The 24,874-nt window shown below is 32.5% G+C and overlaps 1 protein-coding gene across 8 annotated transcripts in view; it reads right to left on the bottom strand.

The window, feature by feature from the left end:
- Positions 1-2,074: 2,074 nt before the first annotated feature.
- The window catches only part of LOC132738299 (uncharacterized), a 90,199-nt gene continuing 67,399 nt past the window's right edge, over positions 2,075-24,874 (bottom strand). For 7 of the 8 annotated variants that reach the window (XM_060725769.1, XM_060725772.1, XM_060725773.1 and 4 more), the window contains 13 exons: positions 23,984-24,187; positions 21,623-21,817; positions 13,938-14,030; positions 11,957-12,207; positions 11,264-11,441; positions 10,733-10,903; positions 10,303-10,376; positions 9,612-9,794; positions 9,108-9,281; positions 7,632-7,787; positions 7,316-7,402; positions 6,202-6,394; positions 2,075-3,774 (listed from right to left, as the gene is read on the bottom strand). In XM_060725769.1, the coding sequence (XP_060581752.1) occupies positions 3,517-3,774; positions 6,202-6,394; positions 7,316-7,402; positions 7,632-7,787; positions 9,108-9,281; positions 9,612-9,794; positions 10,303-10,376; positions 10,733-10,903; positions 11,264-11,441; positions 11,957-12,207; positions 13,938-14,030; positions 21,623-21,817; positions 23,984-24,187 (2,217 nt within the window). In that variant the 3' untranslated portion in view covers positions 2,075-3,516. Of the gene's footprint in view, positions 3,775-5,785; positions 5,869-6,201; positions 6,395-7,315; positions 7,403-7,631; positions 7,788-9,107; positions 9,282-9,611; positions 9,795-10,302; positions 10,377-10,732; positions 10,904-11,263; positions 11,442-11,956; positions 12,208-13,937; positions 14,031-21,622; positions 21,818-23,983; positions 24,188-24,874 lie in introns of all 8 variants that reach the window. The other variant, XM_060725774.1, reaches the window with a different exon arrangement.

Genomic DNA, 24,874 nt, shown 5'->3' with positions numbered 1-24,874 from the left:
ATTAAAAGAGACTTACATGGAAGTTGAAGTTCAATTATTATTCTACTGCTACTGGACCAAATGGTTTAATGGTTACCCCTCCCATATGCATAATCCATTGTCGCTTTTTGCATAATTATGTATGCTCTGAATGTCTGTTTGGTCACCTGATAAGATCATATGTTCATTTCATAGAACCCTGTGGTCCAGTAGCAGTAAAATAATGATTTAACTTCAACTTCCAGGTGAGTCTCGTTTAATTTATTAATTTTCCGACATAACAGACTATCGTTCAACAGGCAAACAAACTGTATAAAAATTAAATTAAGAGAATCAATTATTCATCTATGATAAAAGTTATAAAATAAATATTAATAAAAATAAGCACTTGTGGATAAAATAACAATTGATTACAAGCAAATATGCAAATATCACAACACAAGCAAATATCACAACACAAGCAAATATCACAATACAAGCAAATATCACAACACAAGCAAATATGACACTATAATGCAACATGCTAGAAATGCATTTTATGTATACTTAACCGAATAATCAAAATTAAAACAAGAATGCAAATAATGGATCAGTCATGTTAAGATAAGATGAGATATATATTTTGGCATGATGTACATACACGGTAAAATAACACATGGAGACAGACATTACATAACACAAACATGAGCACAAAAGCCATGACATGCACACCAACACCAGAGATAACACAAACTAGGGTATATCCTCATTTCCATTGCGGTCCCTAAGTGTTGGTGGCATGACATATAGAGGCAATGATAATACTTAATATCACAGAAAATATTACAAAGAATAGTATCACATTCAATTTATCACAAATGCTTAGTATTATGTTGGTATTATCATATACAATACACAATAGACTATATTCAATCCTATTATATGAAAAATAAAACAAAAGATTTATATCAAAGACAGTTAAGTATTTGTGTTTTTTGATACGTATATAAGTTACTCTCAGGATCTACCCTAATAGTTTAGACATATTTATCTAGAAAGTTATATAAGCATTATTTTCTAAAAAACATATTCATGCATAACTCATGCCAAAATGTATCATCAAACGTAAGTAGTCATAAAATATAAGTTAAGAACATGTGTTAAAGGACTTGCTGTAATGGATGCCCTCTTGGAATATCATCAAGACCTGTGGCTTTATTTTAAAATGTTTGTTTTCTGTTACTAGTGAAAAAGAAAATATAACCCCTTTGTCAGGATAAAATTTATTAAAAAAAGCTTTACAATACCTGTGTATACCAGCGGGTAATTTTTCAACAAGCTTAGCTGTAACAGTGGTGTAAAAAGTCGAAAGTTTCAGAATTCATCCATGGCTGGCTCTTTGTTTAATGCTAATTAATTTGCTTGACAGGGGCAATGTTTTTAAAAAATGACATTAATACAAATTGTTTCAGTAGCATGAATGGCCCAGAGACCAAAACATGCTGCCTGAGCATATATCAGAAGCAGCAATCTGATATATACTAAACCAAGAAAATATGAATTATACAAAAATTACATATACATGCATCAAAAGTTGGAAATGTTTGTGTGGCCGCCGCTGATTTTGACCTGGTCTAAAAACTGGAATAAGACGATATGGGGTAAGAGAAAAAAAACAACAACAATTAAATGGTTTAAAAGCTGTTATCCCCTAAATAAAATTTGGGAAGAGCTGATCAGCAGATACCATACAATAAACATAAATACATTTGGTAAATTTAATCCGAGCACGATATGCAGAACTTTCGTCAGTTCTAAAAACACAAGCACAGTCCATTAAAAGATTAACGCAAGTAAACATAGTTAAACTGCAAGTGATAAACAAAATTATTACTATTAAACTTATACGCATTATATCTTACGAATTGTTATGTTCGTTTGACTCTATAGCACAGTGAGATATAAATCTGAAATTGAATTCAGCTAGTGGGTTCGAAACCTGAAAACTGTTTCAATTTTTTTCTTAAGTTTTTATTTTACTGTTTACTGCCGAGACTTGTATATGATAACGCATGTGAACTTAAAGATATTGTATTTTTGTCTCTCCTTTTTAAAAAAAAAAATAGTTCATACATTTATAATAAGAAATGAATAAAAAAAGAAAACGAAAATGAGATAGGGGGAAAATGAGATGAGGATATTTTGATTAAGTACAATAATAAAAAGTTGATTAAATAAAAAAACGCATTATGATAATGTAGTTTCTTATATGAATAATACCGGAGGAGAAAACCCAACATAAAACATTTTTGAAGCTCGTTAGCCGTCTGTCCTTTAGAGCTAGTGCTCTACCGATTGTGCTATTGCGACATTTAATCATCATTTTACAATTATCAGTCAAAAGTTCAAACAACCAGGGCATGCAACATTTCATTTACCTATACAAGTATTGTTTTAAAATGGACTGTTCCGTACTATAAATAAATATGAAGACATTTCTGTTTATCGTGCTCGGATTATAATATAGTAGATTATATCATAACAAAGAAGCTCTTTGAACATACACAGTGTATAATGATAATATGACATAATCAATCAAATATGGTATACAGACCACAATTCAATTAACCATAGTATAACAACTTTGATAAAAAGTAGTACAAATTCTTAGGTGAACTGATTAGAGTTTTTCGTCAAATGGCTCTTCTGGCAGGCAATATATTATACTTCTATACAATCTAATCTACTACAAAGACATTTATAAACTCATAGTGAAAAGTTAAATGAAACATTGTTATACTCAAACATTCATGACAAACAACAAATTTTGCTCTAAAAAGATAGTTGTAAATTATGATCAATAAAATATTCGTATAATAGACTCGGAAAATACATGATTACATAAGATTTATTTCAGAGGTCTAATGGCGACTTTCCAGCTTTACTGGCGGAGGAAGATCTCAGGCACAAAGAGCCAACTGGGAAGAATAACCGACATTCCGTAAGTAAGCTGGTTAGCTGCCTCACATGAAAGAATCCAAAGTTTCTGGCGGGATTCGAACCCACAGCGGTAAAGGGCAAGTAGTTTGAAGTCAAAGACCTTAACTACTCGGCCACAGACGCCTCGCACATAAAAGGCAAATACTTTCTAACCAATGATATTTTGATTATCTTAAATTTATTGTTTTTTTTTCCAATTCACATAACTTCATTTCTTAAAACTTTATATAAATAAGAAAGACAGAACATTCTATGTATACAAAAGTATAAAATTTCAATAGTAAAATGATATTTAATTCAAATATATTACATAAAATATCACAGGTTAAGAACGGATGTTTGTAATATGTATTATATAAACACATTAGCATAATAAACGGTAAAAGTTTCTAAAGCAAATTTTTTTCCGTAGAAGGTGTCATTGTAGAATGATTCGAAATAGGAATATACTTATATTCACGACATGTCATGGTGAAAAGAGGCTGACAAACAGCTCGTGCATTTACCACACGTCATAATGCAACTTCGAAATTGATACGACAGGAAAATTACTAAGTATTATATATTTCGTCTCCTCAGGAGTCGTAAAACCTTCTCCATTTGTCGTGAAAGCTGATTGACTTTTCTCTCAATACGTTGTGTGGAATGGCGGAGTCTCGTTTTAACTGTGTGTATTTCTAGGCCGCTCTTTATTTGCTGTTTTTCAACTTTTACAATCTTTTCTGACATTTCCTCAACGAGAGTACTTTCTTTCTTTTTAATGGCATCCAAATCGACGTGTTTAATAACGCCAAGATAATGTTTGACTCGGTTAGTCTGCAATATTGTATACAAACAAGTTTTGACATTATTATCAGTAATGGGCTACATTATAATATCAGTTAATGGTAACTCTAATTGTCAAGTAATGCCGCTTTATAAAGAAGAAATATTAAACATACGTTTGAGCAATTTATTAAGAAAGACAATCTCTATAGTATACAATATCATATGAGGTTGCCAGTAGAATTTCTAGTACTGTTATGTATGAGAAAATGTTAACAGTGCAGCTATGTTGATGTGACAGAAGTTGCATTTTTGTGTACACAAAAGTTTACAACCTTTGTCTAAATAGGTAAAATAGGGTTTTTTAAGAATCGAATATAATACAAAATGACTTGATGGCAAAGTTAGTAAAGTCAATAGGATGACATACAACTTCAATTTTATCATGAGTTCGAGCCTCACAAGTTGTCTAACTGTGTTTCTTTTTCTTCCCCTATTATTTTCAATTTTACATTAGATACAAATGAATTTGATTACAAAGGCAGTTTTATTATAATATCTGACAATTTAGATACTCTAGTAATTGTGTAGTATGCAGCAGTCATAGTACTTTTGCAGTGCACGAGTATTTCGTGCAAACTTAACTATAAAAAATACTTTAAACAATTTATGTACATGTATGCATTCCGTATAAGGCTCCACCACAACAATAACACAGCACTTATAATCTTTACAAGAAAAAATACAAAATATTCTAACTTTATTTAGGTAATAGATGCATTGTTGTAGAATAATGCACGGTTTGAGTTCAAATGCGTAGTAATATAATTACAAAGCATTTGAACGAAAAACGTGCATTATTATACAATAATGCACGGATAATTGATATCTATTTCCATTCGAACACTAAAGAAAAAATATAATTATTATTATAAAGTTGGACTTCATGTTTTGTGGTTAAATTTGTTTTCGCCTCAGAGTTTCCAATGGAAACGTTCTTTAAACAGTGTTCCAGTGGGTTGAAAAAAAAAACTGTCGTTAAATCTACCGTGTGTAGAAACATTTTGAGAATAACGAATTTTGAAAACGTTGATAAAACTTTGTTTATTTATTTTATTTCGCTCTTTAATTTTTCAAGCGAAATACAAATTATTAAAAGTGAAATAAATGTAAAACTTGACTTTGCGACATTAAAATAGCATACTTGACTTGATTGTTTTGCACGTGATGTTTGGCGCTACATTGTGACGTCACGTAACAACACTTTAAACGTCTGTACAGCGTTAACGACTGAATTTAAGATATTGGTGTTCGGATTAATTTTCTTAGCTAGATCATTTTCTTTCATTCTAGATAATTTTCACAACAAAATTCGACACAAAATTGTTTTTTATTTATCAGATTTTCAAACAAAATGGCGCCCTCAATGTGAAAATACACAGGGAGATAATAAGAACGGCGAGTGCATTGTTGTAGAATAATGCACGCTTCGGACCTTCTTTGTTTATATAGAAACAAATCCGATAGTGTTAGAATAGTGTTAGAATGATAATTATACATAAATGTTTTTGGGAAAAAAGTGCTATCAGAACCTGGCTGTCTTACACTGATATTTAACTAGACAACGTAACATACAGCGTTCTGCTGACAGTTGGTTAATGTGTCGATATTTGAGCCGCGTCATGACAAAACCAACATAATGCGTTTGCGACGAGCATGGATCCAGACCAGCCTGCGCATCCGCGCAGTCTGATCAGAATCCATGCTACTCGCTATCAGTTTCTGTACTTGTAATAGGGTTGGTAAGCGAACAGCATGGATCCTGATCAGACTGCGCGGATGCGCAGGCTGGTCTGGATCCATGCTGGTCGCAAACGCACTATGTTGGTTTTGTTGTGACGCGGCTCATTTTAATTTATATAGCAAGTCTGCATAAACACAATATGGTTACTATTCTACACCGTTATAGTGGACTTGACCGCCGCGTCACTAAATAATTATCCTAAACGTACAGTAATTACATATCTTAACAATCTTATTGTAAACAATTTATTTCTATTACCTGAAAAGCATCATATTGTATTTTGTGTTTCCAAGTGACGTGATAATTGTTTTATTTATCTTCTTGCAAGGCGATGTACAAGTCTAAAATAAAATGTATGTTCCTATTCTAATATTAACAGAGGATATTCAAGTTGTTTTCTATAAATACAGGATTTATTTTCATTGAGTGGTATGAAAATGAATAGTTGATGTGTGGTGGTGGCCACGGAAGACATATGTTTATTTTCATGCCACTCAATGAAAATATATCCTGTATTTACAGAAAGAACTTGTAATATCTATTTTAAATACACATTTATAACAATTTGAAAAACTTCCCCTGAAAGTTTGTGTATTTGCTGAATTTTAGAAGAAAGTAGTTCTCCACTGAAAATACGGAAATAAATATACGCATGTGTAAGAAAATTATCATACTTGTATGCATGGAAGAATATGCCATTCATTTCTTTCTGCACGTGCAACGGTCCATGCACGATTTGCTCGTACTGTCTTCACACAATCGCCATGTGTTCTTGTGTAAGTTTCACTCACTTGTGCAATTAATATATTGAGCAAAGCAACAATTGTGAAAAACATGTACACCAGTAATAAAATGGTTCCAGCCGTCCTGTAAAAATAAGTGCATGTATTCAGTTACTGTTGAATCATGTCGTAATTTATGTCGTAAAAGTCAAATAGTGATGCTAGTATGTAAATAGAAATAATTTTAGTCTAGAGAACAAAAAGTACTTTCAGAAAAACTCGACAAGTTGATAATGTAGAATTGAAGTAAACGTTCCACATATGCATTACTTGAATTAAAAGTTTTTTTAATAACTTATCATTACAAAACATATCATAAGACTCAGAAAGTTGTAACGAAAATTCCAAAAAAAGTTGTCATATTACTGGCACTTTTACATGAATGACAAAGTAATGTTACTATTACGATACTAACATATATGAAAGCACCAATACAGTACCACGAATAACGATGTATGATAATTTTATACTCTTCATATACTCTTAAGAATTTGAGAAATGTCCAAGAATAATGCAATTATAGGATTACCAATTTGAATTACATGTATATACAGATACTGATACTAGCAAGTATTTTAAATTGGTGGTAGTTTTCACTCCGGATCACGGCAGTAAGCCACATTGAATTTACCAAAGCACAGTCCAGCAAGCACATCGTTCCTGGGGAGGCTGTCAAGCACTTAATCAATAGTATTTGCCTTTACAAAGTTCTCTACATGCCAGAGCAGATATACAGTGCGATTGAGATGATTTAACGATCCTAACGAAAGTGACCTGCACCGTCCCGGAATCGAACTCGGGTTGCCCGATTCACAGCCCAACATACAGGTCGACTTACTGAGCTAAACGGACGGCTCAAATATTTGAAGTAATAATGTAAATGAAATACAATATCAACCACTAAAGTTTGACACAAATAGTGATACTAGATCATCACATTTATATGAATAACGATATTGGATATTACTATGTTACTATATTCTCAATAAATACACCAGTATAATACCTGTATCCATCTGCTCCAGAGTATTCGACTATCGCGGATGCTTCTATTAAAGTTCGCAAACCTACGTACATGGTGCCTTGAAATGAGCTGAAATGTTATGGAAAAAGTGTGTTACTTTGAATACTTTATTTCAAATACCTGTTAACTGTCAAAAGTATAGTTTTGCAAAAACAGATACCTTAAAATAAAGAAGTTATAGTAGGAAAAATCTAAGTTCATGGCGAGACAAATGAAGCCTTACATTATTATCAGACATTTCTTTGCCAGAAAGTATCGAGTAAAAACACCATCACAAAACAGTAGAAAAAATGCATACCTCGTCTCTGAGTGAGCGTTCAAGTTGTCGTCTGCTTTCAGAATCAGTATGAATGTTCCAGAAAATATTAGATTTACCACCGCAAACAGAATACTGAATTGAACAAAGTCTTGAACAATAATACGCTTGATCACCTCACCATATATTCCTGTTGTACTGAAACAGAAACAAAATGACTGCAAATGTACTGAATGTTTGAAACATAACTACAAGACATTTCTAAGAGCTGTAGAAGTGCAGTAACATATTGTCTAACCAGACTTTTAAGCTTAATTGGAAAATTCTTTTAATTAGCCATTCGAAGAATAGAGCAGTAATCCTGGGTATCAGGGTAACACTGGTTTTAAGTTCAACATGCATAATCTGGCACATCATATCTCATCAACCTTTAAAGACATTTATTTGAGACCAAAATTGGAGACCATTGTCCCAGGCCCATGGGTTTTAACAAACTCTTCACACTGATTACTTCCCTTGGCAGAATGAAAATCACTACTTCACAGATAAAAGTCACATGCCGTTATGTACATCAAAATTCAAATGTAAATAAGGCCCGTTACATAGAAAATCTAACGTCATTTTTCTCTTTTTGTTTTACCTTTTTAACTTTTTGTACCTAAGTTTGTTATTGTTCTTAAAAAATAACCAAAAGTATGCAAAATAATGAAAAAGAAATTCAAAGGCTAAAAATATGTTTAACAGAATACAAATACATGTATTGTTAAAATAATGTGTGGTGACATAGATATCTGTACTGATAAGGGATCACTGTGTATTGAATTTGGATTTTAACAGAATCATGGCCCTTTTAATACTTAAAATAACTTAAAGGAATTTCAATTGAAGATCATTTTTCCAAGGCATGTAACCCAAGCATGAATTCAAAATGAAATAAAGCACTAAGGTCAACAGTCAATAATCTTTGGTCAGTTATCAAAACTCATATTTATGTCATGTATATTCTCGAATGAAATCTTCTTCCTTGTTATTACTTATATATGCTAGATTTTTGTTTTATTATTAGGCAGATGGAATAGTCAAGCACTTTGTCCTACTGACAACTCTTGTCATTTTTAAAGTGACATCGACACAGTCATATGGCGTCATTTATGGTAAATGATAAAGGAAGAGCTAAGTTACTTAGCACTTCTAAGGCATGAACGAGCTCCAGGTTAGAACATTCGGCTTAGCCGGACAGCTTCCTCAATTATCTGACTGATTGCCAGAATGTCTTGAAATTAATTTCCTTTTACCTAATGTCAAATTAAAAAAAAACAACAAAAAAAAACGGGAGAGGAATTCTTTATGAAATAATCAAGTGCTTGTCAAGACTGTTCCATTGATATGTAGTATGTAAGTACATGTACATACATAATATTTTAAATTTCTGATTATTGTCATAGCTTAAGCAGTGCAAACAAAACATTTTAGAAAAAAAAACAACAAAAAAAAAACCAATAACAAAGAAATAGTTACTTAAACACTATGGTATACTTGAATATTCTCATTCCCCATAAACAATATCCAATGGCATAAAAATACCAGTGTACTGTAACGTTGATATAGCGTAGTGGTAAAACCATCACTAGTAGTACTGCAGAAGTTAATTCCAAAATGTTGAAACCCTGCGTGAAATAGGACAGCTTGTGTCTGGAAAAAAGCAAAAAGGTGATTTTTATGGATCTATAAATTTAAATTCTACGGTTCTACGACATTTATAAATGGTTAATGATGACCTTTGTTTCCGTTCGCCAGACTGAGGAATATATAGCTAAAAGTGGAAACATTTAATCTAGTCTAGGAATAATTAAATGACGTTGAGCAATGTGTTACCGCACCACTTTTCCTTACTTAATGAACAGAATGGTGATTTTTCACTTACTGTAAAACTATTTACAAAAAAAACCCCAAAAACAGCATAATCAATAATCTTGATCTTGAATCTAACTCTTTAAAAGTTTTTGTTACTTATCATGCTACCTGACGATCTGTACAATTTCCGTGAACAAAACTGCAAGTGCAAATATGTATGCAATGACTTCAAAAAAAGCCCGGGAATGTTGAAGTCTCGTGTCGTAATTTTGAATATCAGGGGCGCTAACTCCTGTCACAGCAGAATACGTCCAGCAAAATAAGCTGAACAAGTACATGAAGAAATATCGCCTGTAATTAAACGAAAGAAATAAATAAATTCTCTTCTTTTTCTTTGAAATCCATTATGTGTGAAAGCAAACGACAGTAAATTATAAGCATTCTTAGCAATAGGGTTCTCAAGATGTATGAAATTAAAACTAAAAAGAACATTCGGTTTAATATCAGATTTTTTTTCATTGGCATCCAAGATGTAGTTGCCTCAAAAACGTTACTGAATATAATATTACATTGTTCTATTGGGGCGTCTGTGGCCGAGTGGTTAAGGTCGTTGACTTCAAACCACTTGCCTCTCACCGCCTTATGTTCGAATCCTGACTGAGACTTTGGATTCAGCTAGTTTACGGATGGTCTGTTCGTGCCTGAAAAAAATCACGGAAGGGCACCTGAGGTCTTCCTCTACCAGTAAAGCTGGAACGTCGCCATATAACCTAACGTCGGTGTGACATAAAACCCAATCAAACAAACAAACAAACAAACATTGTTTTATACATAATTTAAACCTTTAATGATGACTTACAAAAAACGGGCCTGACCCCAGGTTTTCCACTTGTGATCAACACACGTCCGTACAGCAGGGTGGTTGAGAGCGTCCTCAAAATAATAATAATAATTTTGTTATACATACAATGTTTTTCTAACATTTGCACGAAAAGTTTCTAAAATATATAACAGACTGCTTAAAAGAGAGGCAAAAATAAACCAGACTTAATCTACAATGCTTTGGACAGAATAGAAAAGGATACAATAATATAATCATCTATCTACCATTTTCATTTAGATGGGCATAATTTCACTTAATTATCTCTCAAATGTTACAGAATGTTTGCAAATTTGGATCAATTCTAATTATCAGAGCAACACATACAAGAGATCCATGTTAATTTAAAGACAGAAACACATGCCCAAGTAGTTCATTCATGCACAATTATTATAGGAGAAACGCTTACTTTTTCGCCAAAAAATGCAAGGAAATGAAAAGCTGTATGACATTTGAAATCGAAATCTTCATGAGTGGGTTCTTTTTTGTTATCATCAATATCTAGGAGTTTGATATGGACATTATATGTGCCATTTCGACGTTCCTCCAGGAAACTGTCCAACACTTGCATCAGTGTTTGCTGTAAATGAAATTCATTTCTTCTTTCTACATATTTAAAATTTGATTTAATGATAAATCATAACTTGATAAAACCTCGTGCTTAACTAGGCAGACTGATCATAATATAGTTTCAAAAATGGGAGAAAATTACATAATTTATATAAACAATCTAGAATTTATGTTGTTAAAAATGTTTCATAATCATCTGTAATAAATGTAAATTATGTGACTGACCTTGTATGAAGCACTTACAATAAAAAGCATCATATACATAAAACACAATTCAAGATGCTATTTTGATGCATTTTCTGGACGGTTCTGGACGGTCTTTTATTCTTAATTACATGTACCTACCATTGTTGCCATCACTAATACTTACATTAAGATCAATTACTAACAACTGATTTATTGTAAACATTGGTTTCACAGTGCCTTCATTAAATGTTTTAAATTGGCTCAAGTCTTCATTAAGCTCGAGTAATGTTCTCTTAAACACATTTGTTTTGCCCCGAAATTTGTTTGCTTTCGATTCATCGTCCCCAAAAAGCCGCCTGACTCTAAAACCAAAAAGCATCATATTGAAGACACGCTTTTTCTTCTTTGTAAAAGAGGTAAGAATCCACTTTTGAATTCACACATAACAATTCGTATATCAATTTCATTTGAGTTTGTTTACCCTACAGACAAACGTAATGCCTAAAATTAGAGTGTATTTATCTTTCAAGTATATATAAATGATTAGAATTTAGTTCAGTATGTTTAGTTTTATTACCAGAAGCAATAGTTAAACGTTCATTTAAACATACGTATACTATTTAAAAAATGTATAAGACAACAGGGTACCGTTTTATCAACAAAGACCGCCGTAACTGCGATCTTATCTTACGACCGAAACTTACGACCGAGCTTACGATTTCTACATGACTGTTTTATGAACATGGTGGTATGATTGTTGATAAAACGGCACCCAGGTCAACACTTTAACAATCCAGGAACGCATTAGGTAATCAAAACCTTGAATAAATATGTAGACAAATGAAATAGTAGCAAGTAGGAAAATATTAAAACTTACACAAAATTATCAATTTTACTAACAATAAGTGCAGCCATTTCATCATATCCCTTTTCAATGGCTATATGAAGCGGTATATGGAAGTTATCATCGTAACAAAGCGGGTCAAAATCATAGTCGAGCAACTTTTCTACAACGCTTAGAAAATTCCTTTCTACCGCTTTATGTAAGATAGAACGACCTAATTCATCCTTGCCTAAATTATTCAGGTTCTCTCCCATATGTATAAGTTGATGAAACGTTTTCAAAACCTGAAACAATTGTTGGAGATAGATTATTTATCAGCGGAAATCAGCATGCGTTATATACAGCATTTGGAAAAAATGCATCAAGTACAAATACATATACACAAAACAGACAATATTATGAAATGAATGAAAACTCATAAAAATCGTACTACAAGATAAGAATATGAAAAGTTTACAAGCAAACAAAAAAAATTATAATAAAAGAGTGAACTAAAATAAGTATCTTATATGGAATTATACCACATTTTATATAAATGTCTCCCATAACTCTAGGCTAAGGGCAATATCTTTACAAATACTGAACTTATCCATACGCAAATTGCAATGTGCGCAACTACACATGCTGATCAACATATCTGTAAAGTTTAATTACTCCGGGACAATTAATTTTAGGCAACACCAGAAGAAATTGCTTTACAAAGTCAAGCAAATTTTTACCAAGTCAAGCCCAAAAACTCTACAAATACTGATTTAACTCTAGGTGCTCAAGTGCACATGCTCATCAATATTTCTGTTAAGTTTAATTACTTCAGTTCAAAAACTTTTTTGACAACGTGCGACACAATTTAAAAATTGGACATTTTTACTTAGTCCACGACAATAACACTAAATTACGGAATAAATCCACAAGCAGACCCCTAGGTGCACAACAATACATGTTAACCAACATTTTTGTAGAGTTTCATGACTCTAGGTCAAACACTAGGGGCTAGGAACGACATAATTGCAATTTTTACTAATTCAAGGGCAATAAATTTACAAATACTGCATAAATCAACACATAATTAACACCACCAACATTTCTGTAAAACACATGACTCTGAGTAAATTACTTTTGAGCTATGCGCAACACAAGTTGGAAACTGAGTCAAGGGCAAAAACTCTGGTAAAACTGAACCAATCCACACGGGAAACCTAGGTGCACCATTTTAAATGCGTATCAACATTCATGTAAAAATTGTAGACCCTAGCTTAAGCAATTTAAATGCTAACATGTGACAGAACTTGAGAACGCACACACGGACCGACAAACAGAGGTAAATCTAAATGCCCCCATAGAGGGGTCATAAAAAGAAGAAACTTGAAACCATTAAACAAAGTGCTATCGAGAGTGTAATGCGTACGACTCAATATTTAACTTAATTCCTATAAAAACCGCTAAAATGTATAATTTTTCCGGTCCAAAATAGTGAAGGACAACGTGGTCATTTTTTCGGTTAAACTCCCCCGTCCTTGTTTCATTCATTTTATCAAGCGTTAGGAAGTTGTAAATGAGAAACTGTAAGCGATTTTTTTATCATCAATATCTTTTTTTTATCATTAATATGTTTCGTCTTTTTCAATTTTTACACCAATTCAATACATCTTTAGCAAAATCAAAGTTAATCACTGACTTTAAATACAATATTTTTTGCCTGAAATTAGCTTATATATTCGACATATATCTACGTATTGTGGTCATGTGTACCAACTTCATTTGAAATTCCATAATGCGTGCAGAAAGTTACTTTTCAAAATTCACCCCAGGCACACACGCAAGCACCCGCACATAAACCCACAGACAGATTTTTTTGCGTCTGATTATATTTCATTTTACATCTATCTTAACTTCGATGTATTTACTTCTAAGCATTTCCGACTAATATTAATAATGTTAAATGCTGGAAAAGGGAAATATTTACAAAATCAAAGGCACACAAAATAGGAAAGTGTTATCATATTATTCAACCTACCGTTTCTTCTGAGCTGTCTTTGAATATATCATTTATCATTTCTGTTTCATCTATCATTTCTGTTTCGTTCGCTGAGTCCATGTGCTCAGACGGCTGTCCACAAAATAAAAGAAGAAAACAAACGATCAGTTTTCAGCACCTTAATTTCACAGATGAACCAAAATGAGAATGTGACAAGAACAAATGCTGATTTCCAAGAAACATTTGTAGTTATGTGCAGAAAAAATCTTGCATTGGGACACTGCATTATATTTTTAAATTAAATCAAAACGCAGAGACTACTATGGGAAGAGCTATGTGAGAGTTCATACGAGCTGTCAAGGAAAAACAAATTTAATTGCTATCTGCATGTGTTTGAAGGCCGGGGAAACCACTTACAATCATATGGCAATACGGCTCGTTATCAGGATAAAATGTATTCAAACGTAATCACTTTTGTTTTTTATAAACATTGAATCAGATTATATTTCATTGTCAATTCTTTTTAATGCAACACTTGTCACTTTCATTAATGAATTAAATAATTAATATAATGAATTATCTCTGTTTTCAAATACATGCATATGTCCGTCTGTGATTCACTTTATTAGAACTGTTTTGAAAAGCATAACAAATTTGTAAAATTTATTTATGAAAACCAGCCCTGGAGGCTTTACTATTTAAAAGATCAAAGCAATTTTATATACAGTACAAACTCTGAAAACTGGACCGTCTAAAAGTCCGGATTCCTGAAATTCAGAGAATTTTGAAAGTCCCATATTACTTCCTTTTTAGTTCATCGATAAATAACCTCTATATACTAGAACCTCTGAATTACGAAAACCGGACAGTTTCCTAGGGCTACGTGTGCTATACATGCATGAAAAATTCCCTGAAAACCAGGCAAAAAAACAAAACAAACGGACAGCAAATTAAGTGTCCACTTTCATTGTATTTAAATATGGATTAAAAATAAATCTTCACGTGACATGTTCACGGTCACCTGCTTTATCAATGCAGGTGTGAAAAACACATGTACATAAAGTTAGTTCCCTATTCCTTATTCCTTTTTCGAATAAGGAATGAGGAATCAGTTCCTTATTCCTTTTTCGAATAAGGAATAGGGAACTAGTTCCTGATTCCTTATTCAAATCTAAATAAGGAACAGCACAATCAGTATTTATTCAAAATAAAATTTATACCTCATTCAAACCTCATTCAAATCATTGCATAAAGAATCTGTATAAATTATTTTAAAAAATCGAATAAGGAGTTACTTATTCCTTATTCAACTCCGAATAAGGAACAGAAGTAAATACGTAAAGAAAAGACACCAGTTGCAATTATTTTTGATAAATCTGCATTAGAATTGCAAGGATCAATCATAAAAATCATGAAATAAAGCATCTGCATAAAAATATTTTTGAAAAAAATGTTTAAGTCGAATAAGGAATAGGGAACCAGTTCCCTTATTCAACTCCGAATAAGGAACAGAAGAAAATACGTAAAGAAAGACACCAGTTGCAGTTATTTTTGATAAATCTGCATTAGAATTGCAAGAATTAATCATTAAAATCATGAAATAAAGCATCTACTTCATTTTTTTTTAAAAATATGTTAAAGTCGAATAAGGAATAGGGAACCAGTTCCTTATTCCTTATTCAACTCCGAATAAAGAACAGAAGAAAATATGTAAAGAAAGACAGCAGTTGCAGATATTTTTGATCAATCTGCATAAGGATGGCAAGGATCAATCATTAAAATCATGAAATAAAGCATCTACATATCTTTTCTTTGTTAAATGTTAAAGTCGAATTCAACTCCGAATAAAGAACAGAAGAAAATACGTAAAGAAAGACACCAGTTTCAGTTATTTTTGATAAATCTGCATAAGAATTCCAAGGATCAATCATTAAAATCATGAAATAAAGCATTTACATAATTTCGTTTTGAAAAAAATGTTAAAGTCGAGTAAGGAATAAGGAACCAGTTCCTTATTCCTTATTCAACTCCGAATAATGAACAGAAGGAAATACGTAAAGAAAGACAGCAGCTGCATTTATTTTTGATAAATATGCATAAGAATTGCAAGAATCAATCATTAAAATCATGAAATAAAGCATCAACATAATTTTCTTTGAAAAAAATAATGTTAAAGTCGAATAAGGAATAGGGAACCAGTTCCTTATTCCTTATTCGACTCCGAATAAGGAACAGAACGAAATACGTAAAGAAAGACAGCAGTTGCAGTTATTTTCTTTATAAATCTGCATTAGAATTGAAAGGATCAATAATTAAAATCATGAAATAAATTATCTGCTAAAAAAGTATTTTGGAAAAAAATAATGTTCAGGTTCATTCGACTCCGAATAAGGAACAGAAGTAATTACGATAAGAAAGACAGCAGTTGCAATTATTATTGATAAATCTGCATAAGAATTGCAAGGATCAATCATTAAAATCATGAAATAAAGCATCTACATATTTTTTTTAAAAAAAAAAAAATGTCAAAGTCGAATAAGGAATAGGGAACCAGTTCATAATAAACATCATGAAATAAAGCAACTGCATAAAAAGTATTTTGGAAAAAAATGTGTAGGTTCATTCGACTCCGAATAAGGAACAGAAGTTATTACGTAAAGAAAGACAGCAGTTGCTGTTATTTTTGATAAATCTGCATAAGAATTGCAATGATCAATCATTTAAATCATGAAATAAAGCATCTACATATTTTTTTTTTGAAAAAAAAAATGTTAAAGTCGAATAAGGAATAGGGAACCAGTTCCTTATTCCTTATTTATTTACCTAATTTTTTAAAAAACTAGAAATGTGTCCATAGGACACGGATGCCCCCACACGCCACTGTTCTGTCAATCTTATGACTCTAGGTCAAATATTTTTTGGACTACATGTGCCACAAGTTGAAATTTAAAAATCAACAAGGGCCATAATTCTGTTAAATTTGGTTGCAGCAAAAATTCCTTCCTTAACTACCATCTACACATTAAAGTTGTTAATCCCTGGAAGTTTAAGCAAAATCTGCCATCCGGTTTAAGAGGAGTTGCATTCACAAAATTTCTACATAGTATATAGTGAAAAAATCAACAAAGGGCCATAATTCTGTTAAATTTGGTCGCAGCAAAAATTCCTTCCTTAACTACCATCTTTACATTAAGGTTGTTCATCCCTGTAAGTTTAAGCAAAATCTGCCATCCGGTTTAAGAGGAGTTGCGTTCTCAAAATTTCTACATAGTATCTAGTGAAAAAATCAACAAAGGGCCATAATTCTGTTAAATTTAGTCGCAGCGAAAATTCCTTCCTTTACTACCATCTACACATTAAGGTTGTTCATCCCTGTAAGTTTAAGCAAAATCTGCCATCCGGTTTAAGAGGAGTTGCGTTCACAAAATTTCTACATAGTATCTAGTGAAAAAATCAACAAAGGGCCATAATTCTGTTAAATTTGGTCGCAGCAAAAATTCCTTCCTTTACTCCCATCTACACATTAAGGTTGTGCATCCCTGTAAGTTTAAGCAAAATCTGCCATCCGGTTTAAGAGGAGTTGCGTTCACAAGATTTCGGGACGTACGGACGGACGGACGGACTGACGGACTGACGGACGGACAAGTGCAACGCTATATGCTCCCACATTGTGGGGGCATAAAAATGTTAAAGTCGAATAAGGAATAATGAACCAGTTCCTTATTCCTTATTCAACTCCGAATAAGGAACAGAAGGAAATACGTAAAGAAAGACACCAGTTGCAGTTATTTTTGATAAATCTGCATAAGAATTGCAAGAATCAATCATTAAAACCATGAAATAAAGCATGCGCATGAACAATATTTTGGAAAAAAAATGTTCAGGTTCATTCGATTCCGAATAAGGAACAGAAGTTCTTATGCATATTTATCAAAAAATAACTGCAACTGGTGTCTTTCTTTACGTATTTCGTTCTGTTCCTTATTCGGAGTTGAATAAGGAATGAGGAACTGGTTCCCTATTCCTAATTCGACTTTAACATTTTTTTAAAAAGAAATTATGTAAATTCTTTATTTCATGATCTCAATTATTGATCCTTGCAATTCTTATGCAGATTTATCAAAAATAACTGCAACTGCTGTCTTTCTTTACGTAATAACTTCTGTTCCTTATTCGGAGTCGAATGAACATAAACATATTTTTTCAAAAATACTTTTATGCTGTTGCTTTATTTCATGATTTTTATGATTGATCCTTGCAATTCTAAAGCTGATTTATTAAAAAATAACTGCAACTGGTGTCTTTCTTTACGTATTTCCTTCTGTTCCTTATTCGCAGTTGAATAAGGAATAAGGAACTGGTTCCCTATTCCCTATTCTACTTTTACATTTTTTTTTTCAAAAAAAAAAAAAAAAAAAATGTAGATGCTTTATTTCATGGTTTTAATGATTGATCCTCGCAATTCTTATGCAGATTTATCAATAATAAATGCAACTGCTGTCTTTCTTATCGTAATTACTTCTGTTCCTTATTCGGAGTCTGGCGTGGGTTCGATCCCCGGGAGATGCTTTGGTAGTTTAGCGCGGAGGAAGGTAGTCTAGTACTGGTGTAACTCTCCAGGAACAATGGTTAGGTAACTACCCGCCTATATGACTGAAATACTGTTGGAAAAAGGCCTAAAATGAAACAAACAAACAAAAAACAAATTATTCGGAGTCGAATGAACCGGAACATTTATTTTTCCAAAATACTCTTTATGCAGATGCTTTATTTCATGATTTTATTATTGATCCTTTAAATTCTAATACAGATTTATAAAAAATAACTTCAACTGGTGTCTTTCTTTACGTATTTCGTTCTGTTCCTTATTCGGAGTTGAATAAGGAATAAGGAACTGGTTCCCTATTCCTTATTCGACTTTAACATTTTTAAAAAAAATAAAAATATGTAGATGCTTTATTTCATGATATTAATGATTGATTCTTGCAATTCTTATGCATATTTATCAAAAATAAATGCAACTGCTGTCTTTCTTTACGTATCTCCTTCTGTTCCTTATTTGGAGTTGAATAAGGAACTGGTTCCCTATTCCTTATTCGACTTAAACATTTTTTCAAAAAGAAATTATGTAAATGCTTTATTTCATGATTTTAATTATTGATCCTTGCAATTCTTATGCAGATTTATCAAAAATAACTGCAACTGGTGTTTTTCTTTACGTATTTCCTTCTGTTCCTTATTCGGAGTTGAATAAGGAATAAGGAACTGGTTCCCTATTCCTTATTCAACTTTAACATTTTTTTTAAAAAAATATCTAGATGCTTTATTTCATGATTTAATGATTGATCCTTGCAATTCTTATGCAGATTTTTAAAAAATAACTGCAAATGATGTCTTTCTTTATGTAATTACTTCTGTTCCTTATTCGGAGTCGAATGAACCTGAACATTTTTTTTCCAAAATATTTTAATGCAGAAGCTTTATTTCAATGCAGATTTATCAAAAAAAACTGCAACTGGTGTCTTTCTTTACGTATTTCCTTCTGTTCCTTTTTCGGAGTCGAATAAGGAATAAGGAACTGGTTCCCTATTCCTTATTCGACTATTACATTTTTTTTTCAAAAAAATAAATAAATATGTAAATGTTTAATTTCATGATTTTAATGATTGAATCTTGCAATTCTTATGCATATTTATATTTCCTTCTGTTCCTTTTTCGGAGTCGAATAAGGAATAAGGAACTGGTTCCCTATTCCTTATTCGACTATTACATTTTTTTCAAAAAAAAAATAAATATGTAAATGTTTAATTTCATGATTTTAATGATTGAATCTTGCAATTCTTATGCATATTTATCAAAAATGACTGCAACTGGTGTTTTTCTTTACGTATTTCCTTCTGTTCCTTATTCGGAGTTGAATAAGGAATAAGGAACTGGTTCCCTATTCCTTATTCGATTTAAAAAAAATAATTGATGCAGATTCTTTATGCGATGATTTGAATGAGGTATAAATCTTATTTTAAATAAATACTAATTCTGCGTTCCTTTTTTAGATTTGAATAAGGAATCAGGAACTAGTTCCCTATTCCTTATTCGAAAAAGGAATAAGGTACTGATTCCTTATTCCTTATTCGAAAAAGGAATAAGGAATAGCGAAATAACTTAATTGAAAAACACTGGTCAGTGTGTGACCAGTGTGTTATTTCTTAACGACAATTTAATTTCAGCTCTTTCATCATAATCGGGTCTTTCACTTTATAGGTCTGTTTTTTTTGTATTTTCCAAAATGTATAACAAACACTTTTATCAAGAAATGTACAAAAGAGTTGTTCTCAAAGGGGCGGGGGTAATTTTGTAAAACTATTATCCAAGAGTTAAGGTCACTTATACTTAATTACAGGGTCATAATAGAATACGAGGCGAATACGAGAATTATAAAGTAAGGGTCAACGAGGCGTATAGGTGACTAGGATAACACACATACATACTAAAATGTGTCAATAGGACACGGGTACCTCCACTCCACTGTTTTGTCAATTGTATGACTTTAGGTCAAATATTTTTTGGCTACATGTGCCACAAGCTGAAATCTAAAAATCTTTTACTAAGTGAATGGCAATAAGTCTAACAAAACTGAAAAATTCCACATGCAAAATCCTAGATGCATAGCTTCACAGTGCTGTTGATCATTATTTCTGTAAAGTTGTTTGATTCTTACTCAAGCACTCAAGAAACACAAAACACAACACAATGGAACGGTTTTTACTATGTCACGGGCAATAACTTCAAAAATACTGGATAAATTCACAAGAGAGATGGAAGGTGTGCAACAACACATGATGACCAACGTTCCTCTTAAGTTTAATGACTCTATGTTTATGTTAAATACTTTTGAGGTACGTGAGACACAAGTTTTAACTTGTAAATTTTAACTAGGTCAAGGGCGATAACTCTGACAAAACAGACTAAATCCTCGAGCAAAACAAAAGGTGCACAACGTCACATGCTGATCTACATTCCTGTAAAGTTTCCTGACCCTAGGTCAAATTCTTTTTGAGCTAGATGCGAAACAAGTTGAAAATTGCAAATGTTTACTTAGTGAAGGGCAATAACGCTACAAATACAAAGTAAATCCACATCAAGATACCCAGGTGCACAACCACAAATGCTGATCAACATTCCTTTTCTTGTTTCATGACTCTAGATTAAATACTTTTTGAGCTGTGTGCGACACAAGTTGAAAATTGCAAATTTTTACAAAGTGAAGGACAATAACTCTCACACAACAAAATAACTTCACAAACAAAACCACAGGCGCACAACTACAACATTCTTGTAAAGTTTCATTATTCTAGATCAAAAAAGTTTTGAGTTACGCACGACTCAAGTTTAAAATTGCATTTTTTTTACTTAGGGCGATGACTCTGACAAAACATACTAAAACCACAAGCCCAGTTGACAACTTCACATGCTGATCAAATTTCTGTAAAGTTTAATGTCTCTATGTCAAATACTTTTTGAGCTACGTGCGACAGAAATGAGTAAAGACGGAAGAACGGACGGACAGGGTAAATATAAATGCCCCCCCCCCCTCTAAAGTGGGGGCACAAAAGTCCAACTGATACAAAAGTGATAACAAAGTAGTTTTACAACTTAAAATTTTCATATTTCTAAATCTGGATGGTCACTTTCCTTTCCTTTATTTTATGAAAATGTAAGTATACCCAATTGATAAGTGACAACTCTTCATCCATAAGTGACATCTTATCATCTTGAACAGCGACATTATCATCATAATCAACATCATCATCATGTGGCTGCCCTGGCTCACGGAGTTCTCCAAATTTGTTAACAAATCTTCGATTAAAGCCAGATAGCTTTCCAACCCTCTTTGCCACTGATTTTGATTGCGGAGATAGCTATAAAAAGGAAAATTAGTAAATTAACACCATTGACACTTAAAATGTGTTATAAAGTCAAAGTATTCAATGATTGTTTTTTTCCCTTTAAAATCAAATACAAGTGTGACCCTAAGTACCTTATGGAATTAAGAAATACCTGATGTTTTTGCGAGGGTTCTAGTTGCAACAAAAAGGAATCTGTCATGTTTTTAACACATATACAACTCAATAAGGGGTTCATGAAAACAGTTCCAAATGTTCTTCTACCCACTAAGAATGTAACTCTGGCTATTTTAAAATTGACACTAGCAGTTCGTATTTGATTTGCATAAAAAAGAGAAAATAAGAATCCCTAAAGAAAGCCCTACACGGCATGACATGTTGCAGGCTCGGTTTAATTGAGCCTGTTCATGGACGGTACTGTAAAGTGCAAACTACCGTCCACGCCCCTAGCACCGGCTTAAGCAGAATTCAACATTCGAGATGAACTGGTACAATTTTGAATTTTGAAGCTTCTCGCACATTCATCAAGTCTTCATTTTGCTGATGTTAATATCTTTTTGATTTTGCATTTTGTTTCATAGCTTACTCTCAATTATTTCAAGTGCGGCCATTTGAACAGCAGAGCGGAACGTGCCGGTAATATGCATAACTACGGATTGTACTGATCACTTCTGTGAAATCTATTGAAATCTTACTAGCAGTTTGACCTGGAAAAGCCGGACAATATTTTTTGATAGCTCTTACGGCCATTTTGTGTAGCCAAGATGAAGATGTGGCGATATGCACAATCAAAGATGGTACTGATTACTCCTGTGAAGTTTCATTGAAACCCCCTCGCAGTTAGCCCTGCGAAAGCCGGAATTGTTTTTAATTATGACTCTGGTGGCCATTTTGTGCAGTGAAGCAGAACGTTGCCGGTCATATGAACATGTAGAGATGGAACTGATCATTCCTGTGCATTTTACATTGAAATGCCATATGCAATTTGACATGTGAAAGCCGGATATGAGTTTTCTCTTAATAGAATAGCTCTGTTGGCCATTTTGTAGAACGGAGCAAAACGTGCCGGCCATATACACAACTAGGGATAGTACTGATCGCTTATGTGAAGTTTCATTGAAATTCCACCAGCAGTTTGATCTGTCAAAATGTTTCTATGGGTGGCTCTGGCAAGCATTTTGTGCAACGGAGCGAAAGGTGCCGGCCATATAAACAACTAAGGATGGTTTTGCAAGTTGAGTGAGGGATGATTGACTTTGTATGAAAGTTATTTTAGCTGATTTGGTTCTGGGATATAGCATTTCTTAGTAACTCTGACCACTCTTTGCTTAACTCTCAAAGTTATTACACATTCTTTTTATTTAAAAGTTGACTCATTTTTTCCTTTATAGAGATTTTTGTATTTCCTACATTGATCATGATATTAGATTTCTTCTGTTACAAAACTCGTATGTATATATTTATTATTTGTGAAATTGTTCTTATTTTAATTTGAATTGCTGTGAAATATTAAGAGGATATTTTTTTTTTGTTTGAGTGAAATATGGAATATATTTTCACGAAACATTAGAAAATGCCACATATTTTACGAGCCGGGACGTCGAGTGAAAATACGAGTATGTGGCATTTTATCATGTTGAGTAAAATATATCCCATTTTTCACGAAAACGAAAAAATGACATTTTTATTTAATTTCATTATCAAAGTAAAATGGATACGAACCCCCTTGCTTGCTACGCAGCTGCAATTGTACAGCGCGCAGTAATATTATTATTACTTGTTTTGCCCGCGATATTTGGCGCTACATTATGATGTCACGTAAACAACTCTTTTAAACGTCTGTACAGCGTTAATGATTGAATTAAAGATATTTGTGTTCGGATTTATTTTCTTAGTTAGACCATTTTCTATCATTCTAGATAGTTTTCAAAGCAAAATTCAAATTTATCAGATTTTTCAAACAAAATGGCGAAACAAGTCCCTTAAAATAAATATGAGTTTTGACTCCACCCACTTTCAAATTTATATTTAATATTTATTTTTTAAAAAATATGAAATATATTTGACTGATATAGCACCATATTTCATGGGTAAAATTAAATAAACATGTATATTGAAAACCTTATTGTACGTTATCTTCAAAACCCCATTATATTATAACTTATATTTTCCATTTTCTACCTGATCATCATCATCATCATCGTCGTCGTCATCATAATCATCATCGTCATCATCATGGTCATCTGAGCTTGTCAGATTTCTTTTATGTGTTATCTTGCGTGGCTGCGCTCGCTCCGGGGGTGCTCCAAATTTGTTAGCAAATCTTCGATTAATGCGAGATAGCTTTCCAACTCTGTCAACAACTGTTTTTGATTGCGGAGATAGCTATAAAAAGTAAAATGAGTAAGTTATCTCCATTGACACATAAAATATGTTATAAAGTCAAAGTATTTAACAACTGATATTGTTTCGCCTTCAAAAAATTAAATATTAGTGGGATCCTAAGGACTTTATGAAATTTAGAAATACTTGATGTTTTAGCGAGAGTTCTTGTTGCAACAAAAAATGATCTATTATGTTTTAAAACCTTCACAAACCCAAACAATGATTCATGAAAACAGTTCCAAATGTTCAACAACGCATAGTGAATGTAACTTACACACTGTAAACAATTGACACTGGCAGTTCATATTTGATATGCATTAAATCGTTTATTCAAACAAAACTTGTCGCCGTTCATCAAGATTTCATTTCGCTAATGTTAATACCCTTTTGATTGTTGCCATTTGTTTTATAACTTCATCTCATTTACTAAAAGGGCAGTGAATAGATTGTGTTACTTTTATTTCATTTTACATTAACTGCGTATAACAAAATTTAAATCATCTTATTCTATTCCATGAAAAATATATGGTTTGACAACTTAAAGTCATTTACAAAGAAAGCAATTGAGCGTTTTAACCCATTACACGATATACATGCCTTTTAACGCTTTTTTCCAACCCCCCTTTTCGTTGTCTCAATGGTGAAAGAATGCCTTATTTAGGGCCCCAACACTTGTTTTTGTTTGAG

Source organism: Ruditapes philippinarum, unplaced genomic scaffold, assembly GCF_026571515.1.
Source record: "Ruditapes philippinarum isolate M1 unplaced genomic scaffold, ASM2657151v2 ctg609_1_1_1_1, whole genome shotgun sequence".
NCBI lineage: Eukaryota > Metazoa > Mollusca > Bivalvia > Venerida > Veneridae > Ruditapes > Ruditapes philippinarum.
Note: the sequence above shows the minus strand (reverse complement) of the source record. Positions and strands in the feature narration are given on the sequence as shown.